The following is a 26,180-nucleotide window of genomic DNA, read 5'->3' on the forward strand; positions in this document are numbered from 1 at the left end:
CAGATTGCCTTCGGGATTCAGCAAATTCAGACAGATTCTGTTGCTACATCCCACAGAAAAAACGCCCTGAAATCCCCCCCGTTTAAAAAAGGAAAAAAAAAGAACAGGCTGCATCTCCAAACATGACAGTGCATTCCCAGCATAGAATCTGCAATGCAAGAAGAGAAAAATGACAATATTTATGTTACCTTCAGTCACATAGTTGTGGTCTCGCAGAAAGCTGTGGTTAATTTTCCGTGTGTCCGTGTCCTCGCCCATTTACAGCAGGATTACTCAGCATGCCTATCCGCAGTGGACTGATAGCATCAGCAGAGGTCGTCACAAGAGCACCATCCATGCTGCCACTGCCTAGCAGAGGCGGGGAACACACCGGGCCACTGAGCACAGCATAATGAGGGCTACTGAGGCAGCACGCATTGGGAGGGGGCGAACAACGAGCGGGAAAAGAAAAAAAAAAAATAGAAGAAGAAAAAAAAGGAGGGGAAAGGGAAAAAGAAGAAGGAGGGAAAGACGGCTCCGAGAAATTACGGGTGCAGAAAGCCAGTAGGGAGCTTGCGTGAAGGGAATACTTCTCGCACAGTTAAAGAATAGCCCAGTTGTGTCGCAGGTGCTCCGAGCACGAGTGGCCCCGCAGCGGCGCGGCCGGGCTGCAGCAGCGGGAGCCGCCCGCAGCCGAGCCGAGCCGAGCCGAGCCGAGCCGAGCCGAGCCGCCCGCAGCGGAGCCGAGCCGAGCGGAGCCGAGCGGAGCCGAGCGGCGCGGAGCCACCCGCAGCCGAGCGGAGCCGAGCCGAGCCGGGCCGCGCCGCTGTCACACGCCCGTGCTGCATCACCCTGGCCCCTCCCCGCCCGCGGCCCAACCGCACCGCATCTGCATGGAGCAAAGTGAAAAATGACACTGCAGGTAATTATTTCAGCTCCTCCGCCGGGGAGATGGGCAAGGAGAAAAGCTGAGGGAGGGGATGAGGGAGAAGAAACTTCAAGCTGATGAAAGGCGTTTGCATGGACACGTACTGCACACGGACATGCGGCCGCGGTTTTGTGCTAGTCTTACTGACATCTGCAGCAAGAGCAACAGTCGTTCAATGTCAGCCTCTATAAATATTACCGAAACTGCCAAATATCTGCCTGTGCAAAAGGAGTCGTCAGAGGCAAGGCAAACGTTCAGAGGACATAAGATAAAATAGCTGTTATTCATCTTTTTTACCCCCGGTTTTGTAGATAAATGTAAAATTACAAAGTATTAAGAACCACCTCTCTGGCTTCCCTGTACAGGAAAGAAAAGCTGGACAAAGGGAATGTTTGTAGGTCATTGGTTTTCTTAAACCTGCTACTCTCTCAGTTCATTATCCCATCATCTTGGAAAAGCAGGGTTGAAATACATATATGCAGAAATATGAAAGTAAGTAGAAGAGGAAAATTACTCACTTGCATTACAAAAGAAAGCTTTCTCTTTATTCCAAATGCTTAATGGTTTATATTACAGCAAAATTCTTTCAAGTGAACAGACAAACAGTTTCCTTTAGCTTTTGGTATCTATTCAAGAAACCACAAACTGTTTGCTGCAGAAAATATGTATTCAAAAAAGGTAAGCACCCCTGCAGTTTAAATATTTGAAGAGAAAGCAAATGGCTGTATACCAAAACCACCACTACAGCATGATAAGAGTGTGCACCACCACAAAACCAACAGAGGAGAGAGAATCTTGTGCTTTAGGCCCTAGAAATGAATATGGAAAGTGCAATCAAGTTTTCAGCATTACTACAGTATTTTGTGTAACATCGGATCAATTTTTATCATTTTTTGTATTTGTTTTTCTTTCTTTCTAATGAACTAGGACATACAGTTCTTGAAGGAAAATTCAAGTACCCTGCTACTCCTACAAACTGGCATGTGACTTTGAAAAAAGTAGTGAACTACATAAAAACCTGCTCAGGAATAAACATCTAATTTCAGGATTAAGCAAGGCTGGGAGGGAAAGAAGAATAGCAACAGAATGACCTTCATCTTTTTCTCAGTAATAAAGCAAAATAAAACTGAACCATCTCCAGCCAAACAAGTAAATATTGTACAACTTTCACATTTGAGCAGGTGGGAAAGTAAGAGAAGTTATTCTGTATTTGCACCTGTACATAACACATTTTACAATACTAGAAATGTTATTTCTGCATTGAGAGCATCAGTCACTACTGTGGCAGTACCCACAGCTCTCCAGTATCTGCCCTGTCCTCTTCAGAACAGAGGAAGGACGCCTTGCAAATGCTGATCTTTGGTTTGGACAAAATGGTTCTAATCTATGTGAGGGTTTATTTTGCCCTTCCCTGACACATTATGTTCTCACCTTGGATTTGTTTTTCCAAAGACAAAGGGGTCTATGAGCATAACACACTGCACACAAAATCCCAACTCTGCCAAAGTCCTTGGCAAAGAGTGCAACAGTTTAGTCTCAACTATTTAATAGTTACACCAGTCTGGGTCAAGAAGGCACCTCCCTTCAGCATCTCTGCAAACTGCCTGGCCTTACAAAAGTCTGTCCAGATCCCTTGGGAAAGCCTTCCTGCCCTCCAAAAAATCAAAACCTCCAGTGGAGACCAGCTGCCAGCTAGCTCTAACTCCATTTACCACCACTCCCTGGGCTCAGCCATCCAGCCAGTTTTTACCCAGCAAAGAACACACCCATCCAAGCAAAGAGCTGCCAGTTCCTCCGGGAGAATGTTGTGGCAAACTGTGTCAAAGGCTTTACTAAAGCTCATGTAGGGCAACATCCACAGCCTTTCCCTCACCCACTAAGGTCACTTCACCACAGAATGAGATTAACTGGGTCAAGCAGGATCTGCTTTTCATGAACCTGGGCTGGCTGGGTGTGATCCTGTACGTGCTGCTTGATGTTGCTCAGGACAATCTGCTCCATGACCTTCCTTGGCACTGAGGTCAGGCTGACAGGCCTCTAGTTCCCCGACCCTCCTTCCAACCCATTTGATGGATGGGTTCTATCACACTTCACACTTGCTGCCCTCCAGTCAGTTGGGACCCACTCCTCCCTGTTACCCAGGGCTGCTGGTGGATGATGGAAGGTGCCTCAGTGAGCACCCTCACCAGCTCCCTCAGTCCCCTCAGCTGGATCCCATAGATTTCTGTGTGTCTCAGTGGTGTAGCAGGGCACTGATCATTTCCCCTTGGATTATGGGGGCTTCATTCTGCTCCTCATCCTTGTCTTTCAGCTCAAGGGACTGGGTACCCATGAACAATTTGCCTTACTGTTAAAGACTGAGGCAAAGAAGACACTAAGTACTTCATCTATTTCCTCATTCTTTGTCACTATTGTTTCCCCCTGCATCCAATAGGGAATGGAGGTTCTCCTTAGCCTTCCTTTTGTTCCTGATGTATTACAGAGTGAGGATTCCCTTGTGAAGGTAACACTGAGAAGCTTCCTCCTATTACTGTAATGACTCCTAAAACTGAAAGAAATGTCACCCTGCAGGGCATTTGATCCCAGAAATCAAGCAGCACATTTGAGTAAAAATGCACAGGAACAACTTCTATCTCAAATGCACAGAAAATGAGCATGTGTTCTGTCCTTTCTGAGAAAAAGAATCACATGGAAAATTTATTATTGAAAATAAATAGATAATATATTATGCAAATGATGAGTGCAATCTCAAAAAGTCACACTGACAGTCTGTAAAAAAAATACTGGAACCATTTTCTTTGTAAATACCTCTACATGTATCGTGACCAAGGTGGTTGAGGAAATTCTGGCTTTCTTATTGTTCTTGCTCTTCCATGTAAAATCACTAATAACTGTCCTTTATTTGTCCTCAACTAGTTCAAATGTTACAATCTCTATGGTCTGTTATTTAGAGCCTACACTGCTTATTTTTTAGGTGTAATTTAAGCAGTTAGAGATGTTTTCATTTTTCCTAGGAGCAAAGTGGACATTTTTTTGTGAAGCCAAAATTTTAACTTCCATCCAGAGATAATTTTCTCCACTCACCATTAGTGAGGTTCATGGACAACTTCCTTAGGCATCACATCTGGGTCAAATCACACTTACCTGGTTCTTCTTATTTTTAAGTTGAAAACAATCTCATAAAGAGGAATGGAATGAGGAGGAAGCCTTTAACAAAAACCCTAGACAATATTCCCAGTGTGCATGCAAATGCCTTCCCTAAGATTATGAGCCAAATCCTTACTGTGTGGCAAATATTAGCACTCCACTGACTTAAGTAGGTCAGTTCACATGAGAAAGATTAGCAAAACTCTGCTCTAAATTTGTAGCACAATGCAAATTTGTGAGCCAACATTTGCAGATAACTAGCTGTGCCATTTTAAAATGCTACTTATTATCAATCCCACCTATAACCTACATAATTTGATCTGGTCAAATACCCAGGGAGAAGGTGGTGAGGAAGGAAGCTTTAATCAAAAGTGTATCAGTTATTTGGAATTTCATAATAGTTCACAATGCTACTCATAAAACAACCCTCTAATTGAGCTAAAATACAATACAAACAGAAATAACAGTGTCCCGTCTTAAAGAATTTATAAGTAAACTATAAAATAGAAGAGCGACATGCAGATCAGCAGTGACATTTGGGTAAACAGTGAGTCAGTAATGAGGATGGAGTCCTGGTTTAGAGCTTTCTTCAAAAGAAGGTCATTAGAGACTGTGCAGAGAAGCAATAAACTGGATTCAAGAGGTTGAAAAATAACTGCACAACAAGAATAAAAGAAGCTTAGACATAAAAGGAGGAGAATTGGTCAGCAGGTCAAGGAGGAAAGTAAAAGGCAAGACTAGGCATGACACAGATGCCAATACAGACTGAGGGTGTCAGTAAAAGAGTTAAAGGAGCAAAACAAACAAAAATGGATCTGTGCCAGGAAGAGAAAAATCTCATAGGACAGGGAAAGGAAATATTTAAAGAGAGGAATAAACCTACATTTCCCTTTGTTGTTTTGTGCAGAAGAATCTGAGAAAGGGGAAGGTAGAAGGGAAAAACAAACCAAAAAACCAGCCAACCAACCAACCAAAAAAAAAAAAAACCAAACCAAACAAACAAACAAAAAATGAAAACAAAAAAAAGCCAGAAATGGAAGCCAGAGGCAGCCAGTACTCTGATGAAGGAATCAAAAACTATTTATAATACAAATGGAGCTGAGAATGCAAGGATTGGAAACAGTGTAGTCTAACAGTAAGGAATTGAAGAAGATGAGAACAAATCTTTGGCTGAATGACTGTTGATCATGTTTGCTCATCACATTTCCAGCAAGAAGCTCTGCAGCAGAAGAGAGGGAGGAATGAGGCATTAGAAGGCCGTTGTCTTGAAGGTTACTGTGTAATCCTGTTTATAAACACCTGTTGAATATGGCCATCCTGTTTTGCTCCTGCAGAACATTTATGCTCTTCTCTTAAACACATTTCTTGAAGAGCCTCTGTTTAGCTTTGTCAGACACTAAGAGCACGATCTTTAATAATTAAAACTCTTAATATCTGAAATAGAACATCAACAGGTACTCCAAGTCTCCGTTTGACCCCTGAATTTTACCCCTAAATTCTTCACTCCATCTGAATTAGAATAATTAAGCTTGAACTGAAATTGAAAAAAATAGTAGTGGAATACTTAAATATTTTCTTCATCTAACAGTGTCTTTAAATGAAATGAAACTGAATTTTCAATTGGCACAGAACTCAAATTATTTGTAAAGCACAAGAGATTTTAAGACCGGGATGGTAAAAAAAAAACTTTAGAAGTTGCACAGATTTCACCAAAAGCAGACTATCTTAAAATATTCCTTTAATTTAATGTTTGTGACATCAGGGGAGACTTTTAAGAGCTTTGACAGCATTTGCTTCTAACCATATCCTAGTATCAGCAAACTGTGCAAAACAGTGCAAAGTTTCTTCAAATAAGGTAACACATACAATTAGTCAGCCACATAAAAAATACAACAAAATATTTAGCCAACCCTTGACAATCATAGCTCATTAAATCTGAATTTGCTTACCAACCAAAGATGCTTATAAGACAGATATTGTCTCCCTTTAACATATGTACAGAGATGCAAAACACCCTGCTACTGACTTCTCCAGTTAGGACATTGGCAAATTAGTTTTGCTGTTCATTTGCTTATTCATAATGTCCACAAAAATAAAATTGTATAGTACAGTCATACTTCTGTTCAAAACTTTCATTTAAAAAGACAAAGCAACAAGGAATTAAAATGTGATAAAAAGCTATTGCCTCAGCCTTCCCCAGTTGTACTCAGCTTGACAGAGAAAGACTCAGAGCTCTCAGGCAGGTATAAGACAGCAAATTCACTCCCTTGAGTTTGTGTAGTTTTCCTTCTCAAGTCCTTCTGAAGTCCTTTTTGTATTTGTTTAATAGCCAATACAATATACATTATGTTTGCTACCATGCAGTTCCTTTTTTGATTATTTCTGACAGCTAAACAAAAGCAAATAGATACTGCCAAAAGCTAACATAAAAGCAATAGAACAAAAATTATATCAATCACTGCTCTCAAGTAAAAATTGATTTTGTTTCTTTTAACACCTCATAAGTAATCATTTAGAATCTTTACATTTACAGCATTTAATTCATATTTTGCTACAGTCTTCAGTTACATTTAATATTTATTTAAAATTATGATGCCGCCCAACAATTTTGAAAAAAACTAATGGCTGCTATCACAATTGGAAAAATATGTCATTATTCAAACAGGGGAAATTTCTTCAACACACTACCTTTTGCTGTGTTAAGTCTAAAAATAACACCTGCCCAGAAGAAGTAATTTATTTTCAGCCTACATACCCCAGACACTGAGTAAAACTAATGCCTCCCAGCAGCTGGTGATTCTGGAAAGCAAGCAATTAAAAGTTATCATTGAGCAATTTAAATTACAGAAGCCAATTTCTGTCAATGTCTTTCACCCTCTCTGTTCAGGTGAACGTTGCATAAGGATCCTGGGCTGAGTCAGAGCTACTTTAAGGTTTGCAGAAAGTCAGAGCATGGGATGAGCTGAATACACCCCACACTCACAGCTTTTCACAGAGGAGCCAGCAGTTTTGCTCTTATTTTTCTGTGATGTGCTGATGACAGTGGTGAAACTCAATAATATAAAGAGCTCTGGGCCTGATTTAATGATTTTTACTAACTGAGAAAATGCAGCCAGGATATTGGGACATAATGATCTTGCAGGAAGGCTCCCTGAAGCAAATCAGATGCCCTGAGCTATGACAGTCCCATGCCCCCAGGATGCCCCTCTGCTCCTCCCTGGGGCCACTGCATCATTCTGGCTGCAATGGAGGTTCCCCATCCTACCACAGCAGCTGCACACCAAGCCCCCTCTGTGCTCCATAATGATGTGTTAGTCCAGTCTGGGCACTGCACACAGGTGCTCACTATGCAGAAAGGAAGAATTTGGAAACATGAACAGTTCCCTATCGACTGGCCCGAGCAAGACTGCAGCCAAAGAGCTGGAGCTGTGCTACAAACAGCAACTGCACCTTTGCCTGCTCCTTTTGTGGTTTAAAATCCCACCCAAAACAAGTCCCGCTAACTATCAGCTAGTGAGCTCAAGGAAGCAGGTAACAAGAGCATGAACAAATTCCAGGAGTGAGTTCTGCACATCTAGGGGCAAGTTTTTATTTGGCAAATTTCAGAATACTGTAACAGATTTCAGTGGGATCTAGGTTTAGCAAGAGATGGAAGGCAAAGCTGCAAAACCACAGGGGAAGAAAAAGCAGAACGAACAGACAAGATGCCAAAAGGAGACACTGGAAGTTTTCCCAGAAGTTACTAATTTGAAGGTTAAGCCAATTCAACAACTGCAGCAGGAATGGGAAGAGTGGTCTAAGGGAAAAGCACAGGATGAAGAATGAAAGACCAAGCACTAATGCCATCTGTGAGGCTTTAGCCACATCATTTATCTTAATTATTCTTCTTCCCTCTTCCACTGCCTTGCCTAGTTAAACCAAAAATTACAAGAGCATAAACACTGTCTTCTCTAGTGCAGTCATCACATGGAGACTGATGCAGGACCCTTGGGCAATGCTGATACTTATGAGACGCTGCTCTTAGCTAAAGAAGCTCATCTGTTTCTAAAACAAGCTTCTGTGTCCTCTAAAACACAAGGCAGAGTATTTACTCCACTGCAAACAACACCACAGTAAAAGAAAAAAAAAGAACAAACATAGGAGAATGGCTCAAGATGAGTTTCACATAGGAAACCTCTCAGTGACAGAGCCTGTCACTGTGCCAAGTAAGCCAGGGACCCTGGTGGGCAAAGGAATACAAAGCCTGAGGAAGAAAGTAGCCTTGGGGACAAGTGTTTAAACAAATGGTTCCAAATTATCCTTTAACTTTCTACAGAGGTTACTCTGGTCCCAAGTTTCTCAAACTGAAATGCTACTACAAATATAAATATATTCCAAACAAGAAATAGTATTAGGTTTGGTATCATTGCATTGCTGGAGAAGGCCTACTAGTAATTTTGCTAATGTAGTTTAGTTTTAAAAATACTTTATACAGGTATTAATTAACTCAAATACAGCATTACTTGCACATTGCCTCATACCTAATGTATGAGACAGCTTATACTTTGTTACTGCTGTCTGGTGTGTATGGGTCACTTTTTCTCTAAAGGCACACCCTATGACAGCATCCTCTCCCCAAATTGCCCTGCAACCTCAGTAAAGCTCACTACCATGTCCTGCTGTGCAGGGGAGAAAAATTCTTTAAAAGTATATGGGATGTGGGTGTCTACATGTAAGCCCTTAAAATCATACTGCAAATAGTTTATTCAAACTACAATTTTTATGTTACACCCTTTCTTGCTCACAAAAAGCAGAAAATCAACCCACACTACTGAAAAATTATGAATTTGTGAAGCAGAAGTAGATCCTAAGAAGGATGGTTAAAAAGTTCTTCTGGAAAGGGCTGGAAATCATGAAGGAAATGTTTCAGTGGCTGTTCATGATGAACAGATCACAGGCATCAGAGCACACAGTGCCAGAGGCTGCTGATGGGGCTGCCACAACAGAGGAGCTTCAGGCCAGAGCTCTGTGCTGCCTCCCCTGCAAGTCACCCAGCACACTGCCAGAAATGATCTCCAGACAAGACCTGTCACTGCACAGCCAGGCAAGGCTGCAATTACAAAACTAACTTCATACCCTAAGACAAGATGACGCACATCCCAAATAACTTCTGTAGATGTCAGGCTCTGCAGTGGGACATAAGGCCTGCTGAGACTGAAAAGCCTGGAAAGAAATTAAATAAGAACCTACACATATATACATGGTGCAAAATAATTATAAAGTTGTCACTTGAAGGTACTGGACAATCCAAAGAAATGTTGCTTAAAATACAGATCAGAAAGGAGTCTAATAAAGGAATTTATAGCAGGTATACAGGCACTGTCAGAACTTCTTTACACTGTGTGGACGTATTTGTGTGCATATTTATCTAAGAAAGGAACTGGAAAGAGAGGGAGAAAAGCAAGTGAGAACAGTTTCAAACCCATGCTAAGGGTCATATTCCTCCTTCCTGAATAGCAATGGACCAAAACAGACATTTCAGCAGTACCTTGGTGTGGCATCTGGGTGGTCAGGCTACTACACAGACAAACCACAGAGAAAGGAAAACACTTTCTAAGACAGCTTCCAAAACTCAGCATTCTTAAAAGATTAAGCCAATAAGATACAGAAATCTCAAGAGATGGAGCTTGAACAACTTCAACAGAAAATAATTCCAGAGGAAAGAGATCAAAGCAAATACAAAGAAGCAAACTTTCTACACAAAATCAAGTGAGGAAACAGGAAATTCTTTTAAATACTATGGGCCTATCATAAAATATCAGAAGATGACTGAGAATTTGTAACACCTCTAAAATACTTGTTAGGAACTATAGCGAAAGCATAAGGAGTAATTTCAGGTGCAATTTGGTGCAATTGAAAAGGGTGCAAATTGAAAGAGGAGAAATTTAGGTCAGATATTACAAAGAAATTTGTTACTGTGAGGGTGGTAAAGCATTGAAACAGGTTTCCCAGGGAGACTGCCACTGGCCCATCCCTGGCAGTGTTCAAGGCCAGGCTGGATAAGGCCTTGAGCAGCCTGGTCTAGTGGGATGTGTCCCTGCCCATGGCAGAAGGGGTTGGGACTATGATCTCTAAGGCCCATTCCACCCCACTGACATTCTATGATTCTATGATTTTTCAGACTAAAAAAAAAAATTAAAAATCAAATCAAACTAACAGATTAGATTCACACTTACATTAAAATGCAAACCACAGGCATTCTTCATTACAGTTTGCTAATTCAGACCTCAAAATCTTTCAGATAGTAATAATTCAGTAACAATTCCTGCCCATGGCAAGTCTATGAAATAAAATCAACATACAGAATCATTTATTACTGGTTTTGAATTCTATACATAGTCATACAAAGATGTCAGTTTGAAAGGGACTTAGCCCAAAAGACTTTGTTATTCACAGGACTGCAGAATAATTACATGGTATCTGATAGGGCATTCAACTTGACTCCTTCCTTTCACCAGTGTAATTAATTAATTCAGATAGGTATAATACAAGCAGCTTTTTCTCCAGCATTACCTTACAACACAAAAAGTAGAATATTTCTGTATTCTCCAATACCTAAGGTGACATGCAAATCCAGACATCTGGAGCACCTGCAGATCCTGGCCATCCTGGGCCACAGAGGCAAACAAAAAAGCAAAACAAAAAGCTGCTCTAGAAGAGGATACAGTGCTAGATTTCTTTTCTTGTGCATAATATTTACTGCAATATTGCTAAAACAGCCTCAAGAGAGAGTAAAAAAACTTGTGTCAATATAAACAATGATTTTGCTGTTAGCCTTTCCTCCAGATCATCCAAATATTTAAACTGCTGGAGCATCAGATGTACAATAACAAATGCTGCACCTGCTGTAAGATCTGAGAGAGAATTCTGAAATAATACTTAGTTGGCAAAACAAAAGCTAAAAATAAATTCAAGCTATTTAAAATGGGAAAAAAACCACCAACCCGCAGGAAACAAACACGTAAGCACTCAATGGTATGAGGAAAAAAAAAGTAATTTGTATGCAGAAATGTAGAAAGAAAGCTGGTACTGGACGACATTAAAAGTTTGCAAGAAATGCTAAACCCAGAATTTTGAGGAGTATGAAATCCCATAGTACATTGTGGTAAACACTAAATGTGCCTAAGAGTTCTGTTCCACTTCTGGCCACCTTCATACCAGCAGCAATCAAAATTCAGAAAAACTGAACAAATCACAGAGGTGATCTAACATTGGAACTTGAGAATTCCAAAGTAAACAATGACTGAGAAGACTCCTTCTGGTAGGAGGAACCAGCTGAAAGGAATGGAAGCACAAACATCAAATGAAATCATTTTTATTTTGGCTCAAGACATAGTAAGTGCAAATTAAATTATAGGAAAACTTACAAGGGAGAGTACAAGTGGAAAGCTATTAATTGATTTTGCAACCTAATGAAGGACTAAGCACCTACAAATTAAGTGCTGCAATGAAAACAACAGCTCCTGGCCCCAAGGAGAATTTGGGAATGGGGGGTGAAGTGCTTTGCCTACTCAGTGTGGAACTTCCTGCTCAGGGGAGCTCCCTAGAACCAGCACCCAGGAACACTAAACACGAATGTTCAAACTTTCCTTCCAGAGCTTAGAGATCTCAAATAAGGTCACAAAGGAGACATGCTTGCTGATACAAGATCTAGACCCTGAGTAGGAATATACCCTACTAGGTGGTGACACTGAGTATTATTCCCTGAAACAAATGGGAGACAGTCCTACCTTATTATATAATTGTGTGCTGCTAAGTAATATGGGAAATACAGTATCATTTCCCTTAGTTCAAGGGGGAAAAAAAATCTGAGTATGGACATTCACCATACTTCCTGCTTAAGTTGTCCCAGGCATTAATAAAAATGTATTATTTGTAAAACCAGAAATTATCCCAAGCAAAATGAACATGTCTGGGTCTTTGTGGTGAAGATGCTCACCGTGGCCAGGAAATCTGAAATTTTTGAGCCAAACCTGAGGTCAGTTTCAAGTTTTCACACTGGCAATTACTTTATGTAACAGAAAAACAGTCACCTGAATGGGATCTGGAGCTATAACTGCATGCAACAGTGTGTAAGAGAAAATTCAACTTGGCAAGGGGGAAAACAGGAGCCCTCATGAAACAGAGGCCAATAACTGCTGCTGGAGAAGAAAGGTCTGCTAAGCAAAACCAAGACCCAGTGCCTCACTAACCACTTGAACAAAAAAGAAGGGAAGGGGTGGCCACTTAATAGTACAACTTTTGCTGAACTCTGCAAAATTATATTTAACCTTACTTACAGCTAGACAGGGATTAACACAGCTGCTGAGCAAGCATAAATGCTAGGCCTTAGCACGTCTGTAGTCTGTAAGAGAATGAACTAATTTCCACTAATGAACTGCTGAGCCAGGCAAAGACCAAACCACGGGAAACGTAATGAAATAACGGTATGCTTGAGACAATTATAAATCAAAGAAAAGAGAATGATTTCTCTTGAATGAAGCTTCATGGAGCAACTACCTGGGGAAGCATGAAGAAAGCAATCTATGAGACCTAATAGCTAAGGGCACAGTGACCAGCGATCTGAGGACAGAACAGAAGCAGTAAAACAAGTGAGTAGTCTGGGAAAGCAGAGAAGTGAGCTGTGGTTATGGCAGTTTGGCAGGAAAAAAGTAAATTCAAAAGTCAACATGGCGGGCACAGCAGAAGAGTATAAACACTGCAGACTCCAGCAGCAGAAAATTGACCTTTTTTCAGAGGAAAAAACTTGATACACCAGGGGGGATATCCTTTGATACCTCATGCCATGAATGCAGGCTGTAAGAGAGGGGGTTGGTGTATTTTATGGGTTGGGAGGGCATAAACCTTAAAGTAAAGGTGTCTACCATAATCACAAAATTACAGAGTCACAGAATGGTTAAGGTTGGAAGGGAGCACTGGAGGTCACCTGGTCTGACCTCCCTACTCAAGCAGGGTCCCCAAGAGCACATTACTTGGGATTGCATCCAGACAGCTTTTGAGGATCTCCAGAGGAGATGAAGATGAAATTACATATGCTAATGACTATAGGCTGTTCCTCATACCCACTGTCATTTATGTAATCTCTTTAGTTACAGAATTCCTCTGTCAACACCCCCGCTGCCATTCTTACCTCACACCCTGCCTCACTGACTGCTGACACTGCTCGTGATCCTGACTTGCTCTGATTATCCCATAGCTAAGTGCCACTGATTTTCAGTTGTCATTGCTTTGCTTTGCCCATAAACACTGTCAACTGTGTAAGCTGCTAAAAAATCCCATCTCCCTGTAAAATGATTCTTCCTTGCCAGATAATACTGCTGCACACCCCCTCCATCAAAGCTAACCCACATTAACACGGTGTCAAAAACATAACAAAAAGGAAATACAGTTGCATTTTCTGTTAGGATAAATATATGCATGCAAGAAATACTCTAAGCCTGGCTTGAGCTTTCAGGGTAATTTCTTTGTTTCAGAAATGCAGTGGAGAAATGGGAGCAACATGGTAAATTTAGCCATATCCATGAAGTGGCACCCTATGAGCTCGACTACATGTATTCAAGTTTATTTAAGCATACAGCTAAGCACTGTTTATTATCCAACCATAAATCTCATCCTCATATCAGTTAAGCCCTTTTAAAAATTTTAACATGCAGCTATATTATCAAAAAATTCTTTCAAATATGATGTGGCAGAAACATCTGGCAGTGTGCAATTTGCATAGTTCTATTTAAAGAAATTTAATCTAAAGATTTCCTCAGTAGCACTCTTAGAAGTGTAATTTCTATAACTGCTTGGGACAGTAATTAAGAGTGGCTTCTTAATTGTTCAATTAATGTATAATAAACCAGGAAGATTTATCTTTTATTTGTGCCAATGATGGGAGCTTTTCAATTTCACCAGAAAACACATGAATAGACCAGTAATTTTATACAGTATCATTTCAGAGGAAGCACGGTAAACTATATATTCTATATAGTTTAATATCACGTTGTTACAGGAAAAGCTCAAGAAAAAACAAGCAGGTCAACAAATTTCAACAACAGTTGAAATAATAGCAAAGGAACAAAAAGAGAACCAAACAATTGCAATTCTACAATGCATTTAACCATCCAATTCTCCCTCTGACACGCTGACATCTCTCACATATTTTGTGAATACGGTAAATTTGCCCCAACCTCCACTGTGCAGCTGAGTTGTCCTACAGTTCATTGGTGTGGGCAAACATCAGCACTGCTGGGTCCTGTAAGACAGCTCTGGCCAGCACAGGCAGCAGGGTGGGCTCAGGGCTTTCAGATCACCCACTGCCACATTCCCCAGCACTGAGGACTCACATGAGCTAGCAGAGGATGAACAGCCACTCCCTTCCCTTCCCTTCCCTTCCCTTCCCTTCCCTTCCCTTCCCTTCCCTTCCCTTCCCTTCCCTTCCCTTCCCTTCCCTTCCCTTCCCTTCCCTTCCCTTCCCTTCCCTTCCCTTCCCCAGCTTTAGGTATTCCTAAACTAGAACATTCTTTCAGCTTCAAGATAATTTTGCTTGTTTCTCTCTTACAATACCATCAAAACCCCTGAAAACCTTTACAATCACATATACAGTCACATATAATGAGAAATACTTGTTGCCACAGTAATTCTTCAAAATTCTGTTCCTGCCACCAACAGTACAGGTTCTGCCATTAACAAGAGCCTAACTCATCTCTACATTTTACGGCCAAGAGCTGATGCTATTGCACTGCCTATTGCACTGCCTATTGCACTGCCATTTTTTTCTGTTTGGAAAAAAATGCAATTAGAATGGATTCATGACAAGCTAGACCCTGACCTTTAGTTTTGACTTTGGCTGCCTTTTGTTTGTTTGTGAGGCCCTGTAATTGTTTACACACAATACAAATTGAATCTGTGGCATGTGAAATCCAGGCTCTGCAGCCTCTGTAGGTAACCTAGGGTTAGAGGTTAAAAAACATTGACATTATGACAAATTGCTGTAATTTGAGGAATAATCTGAAATCCTGCTGGGACACAATTGAGCCTGTGAGCCTAGTTGTTAATGATAATAAAAGCTGACACAGTAAAAATGATAAAATTAAAGGGAACACCCAGTAATATAAATACCTCCAACATATGACATTGACGATCCAGTTAAGGGGGCCAGTAAAAATATCACTGGTGAGTAACTTAATACTCCATTTCCAGTTACAGAACTCTCCACTCATTTGTGGAAATGCTTTTGTCTTTTCTGCTTACAAGCTATTTGTTTTTCATAATTTTCAGAACATGCAGTTTTCATAATATCTTCAGTAATGTAAGGTCATAATTTCACTTTCTGATTAGTTTGTGTGTACGTAACAGTAGATAAAACCTGTATTTTTCATATAGTACACCCATGGTACCTTTCTCTGTCTCTCTGACATATCATAAACCAGCTGGCAACATAAAATATAAATTGGCTAGCTGTAAGAACAGATGATTCATTAATTACTTATTCTGTACCAAAATAAGAGAGACCAATTTTACAGTATCAAATGGCAAATGTAGCTGCTAATTAAAATTATATTTTAAAAAAATCCCCAAACTCAATGAGTATTATTTAAGGTTGGGTGGAAAACAATCTTTAAAGGTCATTAGTACCCCCTATATATATATGTATATATTTTACTGTTTTAGAATATTACCATTTGTCAGAATTTAGAAACATCAGTACTGAATTTTGCTCTGGCTTTGATTCTGTATTTTCATTCTCCAGCAATACTTACATATTACGGATTAGTGCATTCCATTACAAGAATCTTAAGATTTTTATTCTCTCATATTAAATTGTACCTTTCACAGGCCTCACACTTCAGATTATTATTCTCAGCTTCGCAGGATAAGGGAATAGTGTCTTCTCACAAATACAACTTACAAGACATAAACCATATGCTTCTAATGTGAAAAAAAAAAATCACAAAAATCCCAAAACTAAAGCTAACCAGTTTCATATGACCATCTGTGAGTCAAGAGTTTCACATGAGAAATTGGCTGCATGAAGAAGAAAAAGAAGGAATACTACAATGGACAAGGTAGACTGACAAAACCTGAGAAACCACTTGGATTTGTTTTAGAAGTGCAAGAAGACAGATCCATTCTTTGGACTGGATGCTGTGATAAAGTCTATAACAGTAACACCACTGACACTTGGCTTGCTTCCAAACCTCTTCCAGCTTAATCCCTAAAATAAACACTCAAACCTGACGACTAAAAGGTTTAAAAAATGCTATATCTTTATTCATAATTAGCAGCCAACTGCCCCACTTTGTTATAATATAGAAAATGAATGCAATCGATCTGCCTTTTAATGGCAAAGTGCATTTACAATTATTTCCAGGTGTTTTTTTACACCACTGAAAGCTATGCATGAGGATCCAAAGCTGCACCTGCAGCCCATAATCTTCATGCAGTGGATTTTGAAGATAAGGACTGTTACACAGAATATCCAGTGCCTTTTGGCACACTTTACTGTTGCCTGGCATATAGGTGTTCAAAGTTTTATATTGCTACATATTAAAACATTCTGAAATTGATACATCGTTGTAAGCTATTTATCTTTTCCTCATATTATCTTATTTCTCATAAGATCTTGTATTTTCCCTACTCCTTTCCCTATCCAGCAGCTTCTCACTGACACCTGCCAAAGAGAGCACCAGGGACAGGCCAATCAATTTTCTTCTTTGTAGGATTTTCTTTTGTTGAGGTGGGAGCCTTATCTAAGGAAACAGCTTTCAGGAGCCCATCTATGGAACAGAAAGGGGAAATACTGCCCAACTGAAAATAATGTGCAAATTAGGTTTTCATTCAGGGCACACTATTTAACCACTTCACAACTGATAAGGAAAAACAGCATGAAACCCTTCACTGGTGTGAAACACATCGAAGCAACAGCTCTAAGACAACTTCTTCAAATGCCAAGGGTCCCTAGAATTAAGTTGATTGTTTTGGTCATTTCTTCACCTAAAGTGCTGTCACTGATCTCTGTGTTGCTTGGTAGGCTTCTGTCAAGTTTTGCAGACTCTTCATAAATGTCTTCAGATCAAACAGTTTAAAGGTTATAAATGTAATTATAAACTACATTTAAATGTAAACATTTGAACTGTAATTGAACACACAGCTAATTAGTATGAGAACTGAGATTGTTCTAAACACTCTTTTGTATGGGAAAAAGACCTAATTATTTGATTTGTCAAAAAAAGAATTTTTAAAAATTTGATTTTAATTTTTGGTAAGAATTAAATATTCTAAATATAAACATATTTTCAAACCGAACTATAACAAGGCAACTGTAATTATACAAAGCAGAGTGCTTTGTTCTACTTTTTACACCAGACTTTTTATCCAGGCTTTTATCCTTTCTTGATCACATCAAAGCATGATCACAAATAAATCAAGGCCCCACACCATGGACTGATCCTTTTATTTATTTCCCAAGGACCTTCATAGATTTCACAAAGGACTCCCTCTGGAAGCAGGCTGATTTTATAGGAACTTTTGCATGGATTGTGCAAGATTGGGGCCCTTCTTGCTTTGTTCTTGTACAAATGAGCATCCAATTTGGTACACTTGGCACTAAACCCACATTTCTAAAATTCAAGTGTTTTTATGAGCCTGTGCCCAGCCCTAGAAGAGGACAAAAGATAGAATCAAACTACAAAGTTGAATAACTTCTTATTTTGACAGTATCATTTGAAAATTCTTATATATCATAAAGTGTCAAATTTGCAATTTTACTCTCTGTAAAAACAGCAAACAAAAACTGCAGTAAGCCCTGAAACACAAACTGTGCACAATTCGACCATGCTACACAAACTAAAGGAGAATATCTGGTACATAAATGAAAGAACTTTTTCCAAGATCTTTTTTGTTGAAGAAAAGACAGGATGTTGCACTTAGTGCCATAGTCTAGTTAAGGTGGAGTTAGGTCATGGGGTGGACTTGATGATCTCAAATGTATTTTCAAACTTAGTTAATTCTGTGATTCTTTGATTCTTTCAGGCACTGAATCACAACTTATGATGGAAGACAGAAAATAAATTCTAGTGTAGTTGCACTGTATTTCTACAGAGTCTGACAGGGACAAGTCTTAAAAAATAATACTAAAAATAGACAACACAAACATGAAATAAATGGTCTCGTATCTTTATATATTTGCCATGGAGACATTGAGCTATCTAAAGAAACAGCTGAGCTTTACCATATGAACAGATTCTCTCAAATCAAATCTTCCCAGCTTCCAAATACGTTTCCAGATACTAGTGATTAGAGAAATATCTATATTGAAGAAAATAGATAATAAAATTAATATAAGTTAATAAAAATATAAATATATGTGTATCATAATGACAAAATTAAAAAATAAAGTAGAGTTTAAAGCTTGTTAAAAGTTGCATAAGAAATAGCTGAACGTATCCAGTAGTTTCCAAAGACAATTTAGAATGAACAATGGAAACCTCGTTCTTAGCAAGAGAACATAGGTATTCTAGTGTTCATTGCAAAGATGAAGATAAATTTAGATTTTATAACTAACTCAATAATTGCAAAGATGAAGATAAATTTAGATTCTATAACTAACTCAATAACACATTTGAACAGGGATTTAGAGCTCCCCCTGGGAACTTCAAGAATGAAAAAGAAGCCAGAGCAAACCATGACATGGTTGCACAGCTATAAAATGCTAACAGCTAAACAGAACAAAAGTTATTTTCCCTTCTTAAAGCAAGCACCATAGTTTAAGAAAGTCATTGCCTCTAGGTTTCACACTAAGTCTAAGGACTCATAACCTTGGGAGCTGCCTCTGCAGTTATTAATCTCAATAACACACTTTGCATGAAGATATTTTTAAGGGCAAAACATGCAGAATTTAATATTAAATAAAGATAAAACATAAATTAATATTGCAAGGACAGAGAGGACACTGACCTTACTAATACTATTTATATAGCATCTTTCATTAACTTAGTATATTTAGAACACACTATTTTATCTGTAAAACACTTGTTTCAAATCAGCTACACTTTTGGAACATTATGGAGATTATGGAGAATTCCTTAGAACAGCACCATCAATATTAAATACTCTATGGAGGATTCTCTTAAAGTAGCATTTAAGCAAGGTCTATAAAATTGCACATTACATAACTGGACATATTCTAGAAAATCTGAGTATTTACTACATGCACAGATTTGGGAGATGGCTTTCATGTCACTTCAACTAAATAACAGCTGTAGGAATATTACTTGGAAATGCTGTCATAGGGAGAAAGCAGAAAGAACTCATTTAACTGTCATGACTAAAAATACTTTTATGTAATTTTTAAATTGACAGTGCAATTATAGGTGTATTTCTCACTTTCATATCATGAGGTGAGGCCTTTGTTTCTCATTTTTAAAAATACACTGAACTTTACATAAACTTTACTTGGGACTACAGGACATGACCCATTTTGAAGATGCACCTTGCTTTCTATTGAAAATGTGTATTATCTAACACAATACAAATAGGTCAGTGCTTCTGTTCTAGTTCTTTTTGTTATAGCTAAAATCAGTACAGACTAAAATTAATACACACAGCAGATAAAGAAAATAGAAATTATTACCATAGCAATACTCAAGAGATACAATTAGGTCAAAAAACTGGGGGGAAAAGAGCAGAAACATCATTTCAAAATCAATAGGCATTATGAAAAGATGAGTTTAGCAAAAACAACTGTGCATTAAGCAAATAACCACTATAGGAAGAAAGAAAAAGGTGTTCAGCAAAGATTCAAAAATACAAAACCAGTAATTCACATCACCATAGTATTACCAAAGCATAAGGTGCTATTCCAGCAAGCCCTGGAATTTTAAGCAGAAAATAATTTCAGCAGAAAATCAGTAACTTATGTTCATAAAATTTCAGTTACAGAAAGGTAAGGGGCTGACAAAGCAGTTTATACTTAAATCCACAAGTGTAACTCAAATGCAACTTCCTTCTGAAGTTACAATACAAGGTATGAAGTGTTTTTCATCATATTTATGATGCAGCACAAGTCTAAGAGCAAAGTTTTGCCACAATTCTCTGTTTTCTTGTGGTCACAACTGTTGGTCGGGAAAAAAAAAATCAAAAATCAACAATTGCAGTTGGAAGCCAGAATTCCCAGTGCTACAATTGGTATCATGTAGAAAGCTAGCACAGGGATGGTGAAAGCCATGGGATGTCCTTTCTGTTCCTCATGGAAATTCCTCTGGCTGCTTGTGCTGGCCCATTGCTCCTCCCACCTCCTTCCTCATTTACTCAGCTCTGGACACAAACCCTCTGTTTTAAAGAGCCAATATATCAAACATATAAATTAACATTTTGAAACCTCCTTACCTTATAGTTTTATGTAAAAAGAAGAAAATACCAATACCACCACTTGAATACAACCCATATGTGCCAATTATTTAATATGCACTGTATAGGTTACATTCTCATTCCGCAGTCATCTTTTGTTTGTGTCTTTCAGAAGATCAGCCCTAAGGGACAAGGGTACAATATTTGTATGCTTAGCAGCAAAATTTGTGCACCATCATTCTCTTACATAATACTGCTTGGCATGACAAAGTTTCCAGCTCTGTAAGAGACAATGTCAACAAGATGCAGATTCAGAAACTACTTTTCATTTACAGCAGTTTCTTTTTTAAACAGTTGTTGTTCCATTTACAAAAAATGAGTATATTTGAGCATGAAGAAGAATGAATATTCAACACTTGCAAAAGCAAATATTATTGGGAACTGCAAATAAGAGCATCAAATCAGCAGTATGTGCTCAAAGATCCCTCTATCTCAGTCTCCTGACAGGAATAGCAGTCTCAGGAGGAATATAAAGAAGAGGGACAGCATAGAAAAGCTTTTCCTGGGCTCCAGCAATTTCTAGGTCAGGGACTACCTCAGAATACAGCTTTTGGACTTCTGCCAGTCTCTCCCAGATCCTTCTTACATGAATGTATCCAATCGTTCTTGAGCATATGAAAACTATGGATGTCCCCGCGGCAGGAATGTTCCACAAAGTGTTGTGTTGTGTGTCAGGGCATTTTTAGCAGTGTATAGGGACACACTTGAGCAAGTATAGCCTAACTTCCACTTATTTTAATCAGAAAATAGAAAATCTGGGGTTGCATTTTTTTTTTTAATGAAATGCTTTCTAATTAGAGTATATCAGAGTGTAATGCAGTGCTTTTCAAATGCAAGATCAGTTAGGGCTTTTAAGTTTAAACATTAGCATGTTGCAACTTTTGGTAAGAAATGGCAGCATTCAGAACAGCTGCTGGCTACTAACAAGAACAGCTTGCCTCATACAGAACCATGCTATGACAAGCAGCATCCTTCTAGGGTGCCTGTGGACCAGAAATGGAGACAGTCTAGTGTCCTACTCCAGTTAAAGCTGACTGGTTCCCATCCACATGCTGTGAACGAGCACAGATCAGATCATTTCACATCCACACTGCACAGCACCTGGCTTGTAACTCTTCTGGGCTATATATGGTGCCTCAAGATGCAATGACTGTTGTTCTGCTGGGTTTCATTTGTTTTTTTTTTTCAGTTCAAAGTGCTTAAAATTATGAGAAAGCTGTGTTGCACAACCCTAGAATCAGAGCATGCTGCCAAAGGCACATGCACAGAAGTAGGTCAGGTTAGGGCATACAAAGATTCAAGTACTGCTGGGGCAGAGCTCAAGCACAGCCAAGGCTGGCACAGTTCACATCTACACTGCCCAGAGCAGATCCTGAATACACTCCACCTCTTGTGCCTGGGTTTTCTCTTGAAGGGAACTACTTCAAAAGGAAGTGCAGGAACTGAATTATCACATCAGTGCGCAAAGTGTGGGGTCAAGCCAAGCTGGCACCATGGAGACACTGTGGCTTTGTCTACATTGCTAAGCTAGAGACAGAGCATGGGGCTGGGTGCTGGCATGCAATTGATGTCCCATTAAGCTGTTACAACAGCTCCCTGAACAGCTTTTGTCTTGTCAGCTAGTGCTTTCCTGCACTGTCTGGGAATGGATTGAGGACAGCACAGACCAAGGACCATATCAGTGGGTAGTTCAGATGTATCATGCAACTTTGCTCTGGAGAGGAAAAAAGTTTAGCCATTAAGATGCAAATTTTTATGTTTCTAGCTTTAGAGTCAAAGCACAAATCCTGGTCCCTTTTATTTACTGGTACTGACTCTTTACCACAGCTCCATCTGCATTCCTAGCTCAGCATGACCTAGGAGCTCAAGGCAAGATCATACACCTTCCAACACCTTCCTTCCTTTCACAGAAGGTCAAAGCACACACACAAATTGGTAATAGCTTAGTTAAAAATAAACATAAGACCTTCATTGTCTATACTAGGTTAATGAATTAATTATATGAGGGAAAAAAACCCATTATGTTTCAGTAGAGAGCACTGTAAAATTCTGCTTTGTCTGGCTTTGAATTCCTGCCCTAAGACACCTCTCAAACGCAGAACACTTTTTATTGTACATAAAACAGACAACAAGTAAAAACCAAGAATTTAATACCTTTCCTTATACATAGATGGCCAGAAAACTAAGTTTTCAGTAGTTGCAAGGATCTTGTGAGTACAGGCCCATTGAGGAAAATGCTCTAGCTAATAGAAAGCAGGTTTGGTTCCCCAGTGACAACAAAACTGTAGTGAAGAATAGAATCAACACTACTACGTACTGTTAATCAAAAATATCCTGTTTTAAACAAGACTGAATCAGTTATCAGTAAATCAGTGAATAAGTAGTCTCTAGATATTAAAGGAACTTTACATTCCAGACAAGTCCATATAGAATTTGCTTTTAATTAAAAAAAGAAAATACTCACTGCTTTTAAATTCATCCCTAACCTCTGGTTGGTCCTTTTGCCTATTTGATTATTATTACTTTTTTCATTTTGCTATGGCACTGCCCAAAGGCTTGCTCAGATTGATGTTTGAACTTACATTTTCTGAAGCATAAATAACATTAGCATTAGCATTTACCAAAACTAGTCATATTCAAAAGTCATAATAAAAAACACAGAAAAGTAATGATAAAAATAGATAAACCAAAGAATTCAAATGAACAGGTTCAGTATCCTGGAAGAATGTCACACTGGATACTAATCCTGGATTTTGATCAATGCAATCTATCAAAACAATACAGAAGATTTACTGGGTGTTTAATCTTTGGAGGTACACCACATTATTAAGCAATTTTCTCCTAACACAGTGGAGAAATATAAATATGTTTTCAGTTCTTGTGTTTTAGCACATACAAAAGGCCAACATGATACCTCTTCTTCCAACAGAGAAGCTACCTAAAAGTTACCTATTTGAAACCAAATCCTGCAGTTTCAGAAAACAACCATCAAAGTCTGAAAATATAAGCCTGTAAAACTTTAGAACAGAAAAACTTGATAAAGAAGAATCTCTACTTTGAAAACTTACTTGCAGCACACATTATTTTGAATTAATTGTGAAAGTTTTAAAAAAGGAGGAAGAAGCAGAAATGAAAAATTAAAACAGTTATAAATCAAAGAAAAGTAGCACAAGTATTCATAAAGAAATATGGAGGCATTCACATCCAGATATGGATCTGACTGTTGAACACCAACAGTATTTGAGAGCTGACAACTGTTATGCAATCTGGAAAATTCACAAACTCAGACCAGGCGTTGACTGATCCAACTTGTACATCACACACAAACCATCTGAAGAGTGGGTATCTCTCAACCTCTCCACAGCAGAAAAGCCAGAGACTGAAAGGAGAAGCAGAGTGACTAGTTATGTAAACTGTACAAGCCTCCAGAGACACAGCCCTATATCTATTCATATCTCCTAAGGGAATCTGTACAGTTTTAATTCACAGCTGTTCTGGGCAGCCTGTTAAATGTAACCTCTTCTCAGGTAAGCCATTTTCCAGAATTATTTCCCCCACTATAAGCCATAGGTTGAGGTAGGTAGAGTGGCAATTGATAGTTGCAAACTCCCGCACAAAGCTTTAATTGGAGTCCGTTATATGAGGTGAACTCCTATCCAGCACAGAAAAGTAGTGGTAAAATTAGCAGTGAACAGGGCAGGAAGATATTCAACTCTGTTACTGAAGATGAAAATCTCCTCTGGTATTACAGAGGGGAAACAAAATCACAAAGCTCTGTTTTGTTATGCTATACAGGACAACAGACTACCACCTTTGCCTTATTTTATTTTTTTTTTTTTGGTATCTGCAAATCTTACACCACTATTGTTGTTTATATACAGATACGACTTTCAGGGATGTTGTTATTTTAACTATTTGTCAAAACTGAAGTTCATCAACAAGTACTTTCCAAAATCTCTCCTCTGTACCACGTACTGTGCAGACATTTACTTTAACCATTTTGGTACTGATCTTTTCAGCAGGAAGAGCTGTGGGGAGCTCCAAGAGGAAGGAGAGAAATGGCTGAAGAAAGACAGACTCGGGGGGAAAAAAAGAAGATGATGGAGATGTAAGGACATGAATTACAATTGCAGAGATGCAACTTACGAAAAAAACATAAAAATAAAAGTTCACATATATAAAGAAAAAAATAATAAAAATTTGAGCCAGGGCAAACACTGCAGCTTGGTTCTACAAGTGTAAAAATGTCACCATTGGAATAAAATTAATCACTTCTTCATTTGACTCCTGAAAGCTGAAACTGCAGCTAAGTAAGTTCATTTAAAAAGGAGTAACAACAAAAATTGTTTCTGCAGAAAAACCCTCATTTCCTTTAATGCTCCCTGTCCATGACCTCCACAAAGAACAAGAGCACGTGAAACACGCAGGCCTCCTGTTTCAGTGTTGGTGAATTAAAATACAGAGTAGGGTTCCATTCTCATCAGCCTCCACTCACCATTAGAGAAATGTGTATGCCCATGCACAAGCTGAATAATCAACATTTATTTCCAATCAGGAAGCTCAGCTCTTCAGGTTCAGGCTTGTCTTTAGCAATCTCAGGATTTACCCCCTGTCCCACTCCTTACAGCTGATGGCACCAATTACTGTGCTAATGCTTACAGTAAAAGCAGGGAACATGGCTTCTCTCCAAAACAGCAAGAGGGAAGATTATAAAGTCATAATTTCTGATTATCTCATAAAATAACTGCCCAGGCATCCTATGCTCCATCTGGTCTGTGGTTATCAATCTGTGCTACCCCACCTCACAGCAAGGACTCAGGCTGTGAGGGAGGTGCCATGTCAGAGGAAAACAGACAGACTGATCTCCTACCTGCACAGGGCAGTAAGACTGAAACTGTGCTGCTGATGCTTTTTTTAACTTCTTTGAAGAGAGCTGACTACATCTGAACTAAAAGGATGAAAATTAATGCAATTTCAATCACTTCAAATAACTTCAGAATATTTAAAAGCTGTATTCCTTGCAAGATTAACCTGAATTATATTACCTTATTTTGTTGTTCTCACTGAACACTACAAGTGAAGCCAGATCCTGTAATATTAGCTCTCACCATTTTATATTGCTCCCAGCTGTCAAGCATGTTGCACACCAACATTTTTGTTTTAGAAAGACTTTTTGTGACTCAGTAGATCTCATGTTGCCTTGGTTAAATTCTTCATGCTTTTTTTCAGCTGGCACAGTAGAGACATAGCTGCTGTTTGTTTCATTATACAGGCTGAAGCCCTGCAGTCTGGGCTTTTGTTTTGTAATCACCAAATCCGGAGAATGAGAGGGCAGATTTCATTATAAATATTAGAAAAAGACTTTAATTTGTGCTTTCAAAGCTAAATAGGCCATAAAAAATAAAGACCCCAGTTAGTCCCCATTTCCTCCAGAACCTTCTAATTAATTTTCCATAATAAAAGGAAGGTTACAGATAGGGTAATTGGCAAAAACTTTACTGCTGAAAGACAGAGTGGTCTATTATGCCCCCAGAAAACACACCTTGCATGACCCCTTATGAAGTAAAAAAAAAAAGATCTATGAACAACCAATGTTTCCTTTTAATTGGAGCTTTCTATGTAATACTGCCTTACTCATCTTAGTTTTGTGTTTTTCAGCTTCTGAAAACATCAAGCTTTCTAATAAGCAATA

At 38.9% G+C, this 26,180-nt stretch overlaps 1 protein-coding gene and 1 long non-coding RNA gene across 6 annotated transcripts in view; one reads left to right on the forward strand and one right to left on the reverse strand.

Annotated features, from left to right (window-relative positions):
* The window catches only part of PPP2R2C (protein phosphatase 2 regulatory subunit Bgamma), a 190,214-nt gene that overhangs the window by 134,074 nt on the left and 29,960 nt on the right, over nucleotides 1-26,180 (reverse strand). For 2 of the 5 annotated variants that reach the window (XM_066548642.1, XM_066548646.1), the window contains exon 1: nucleotides 189-726. The exons of 1 other annotated variant lie outside the window; for it this stretch is intronic. In XM_066548642.1, coding sequence (XP_066404739.1) covers nucleotides 189-258 — 70 coding nt within the window. In that variant the 5' untranslated portion in view covers nucleotides 259-726. Of the gene's footprint in view, nucleotides 1-188; nucleotides 729-26,180 lie in introns of those variants that run through there. 2 more of the 5 variants (XM_066548647.1, XM_066548644.1) reach the window with 2 other exon arrangements.
* On the forward strand, nucleotides 340-24,767 carry LOC136555711 (uncharacterized). Its single transcript, XR_010783530.1, has 2 exons — nucleotides 340-901; nucleotides 24,508-24,767. It is a non-coding gene; the product is annotated as an uncharacterized lncRNA (long non-coding RNA).

This window comes from Molothrus aeneus, chromosome 4 (genome assembly GCF_037042795.1).
Source record: "Molothrus aeneus isolate 106 chromosome 4, BPBGC_Maene_1.0, whole genome shotgun sequence".
Classification (NCBI taxonomy): Eukaryota; Metazoa; Chordata; class Aves; order Passeriformes; family Icteridae; genus Molothrus; species Molothrus aeneus.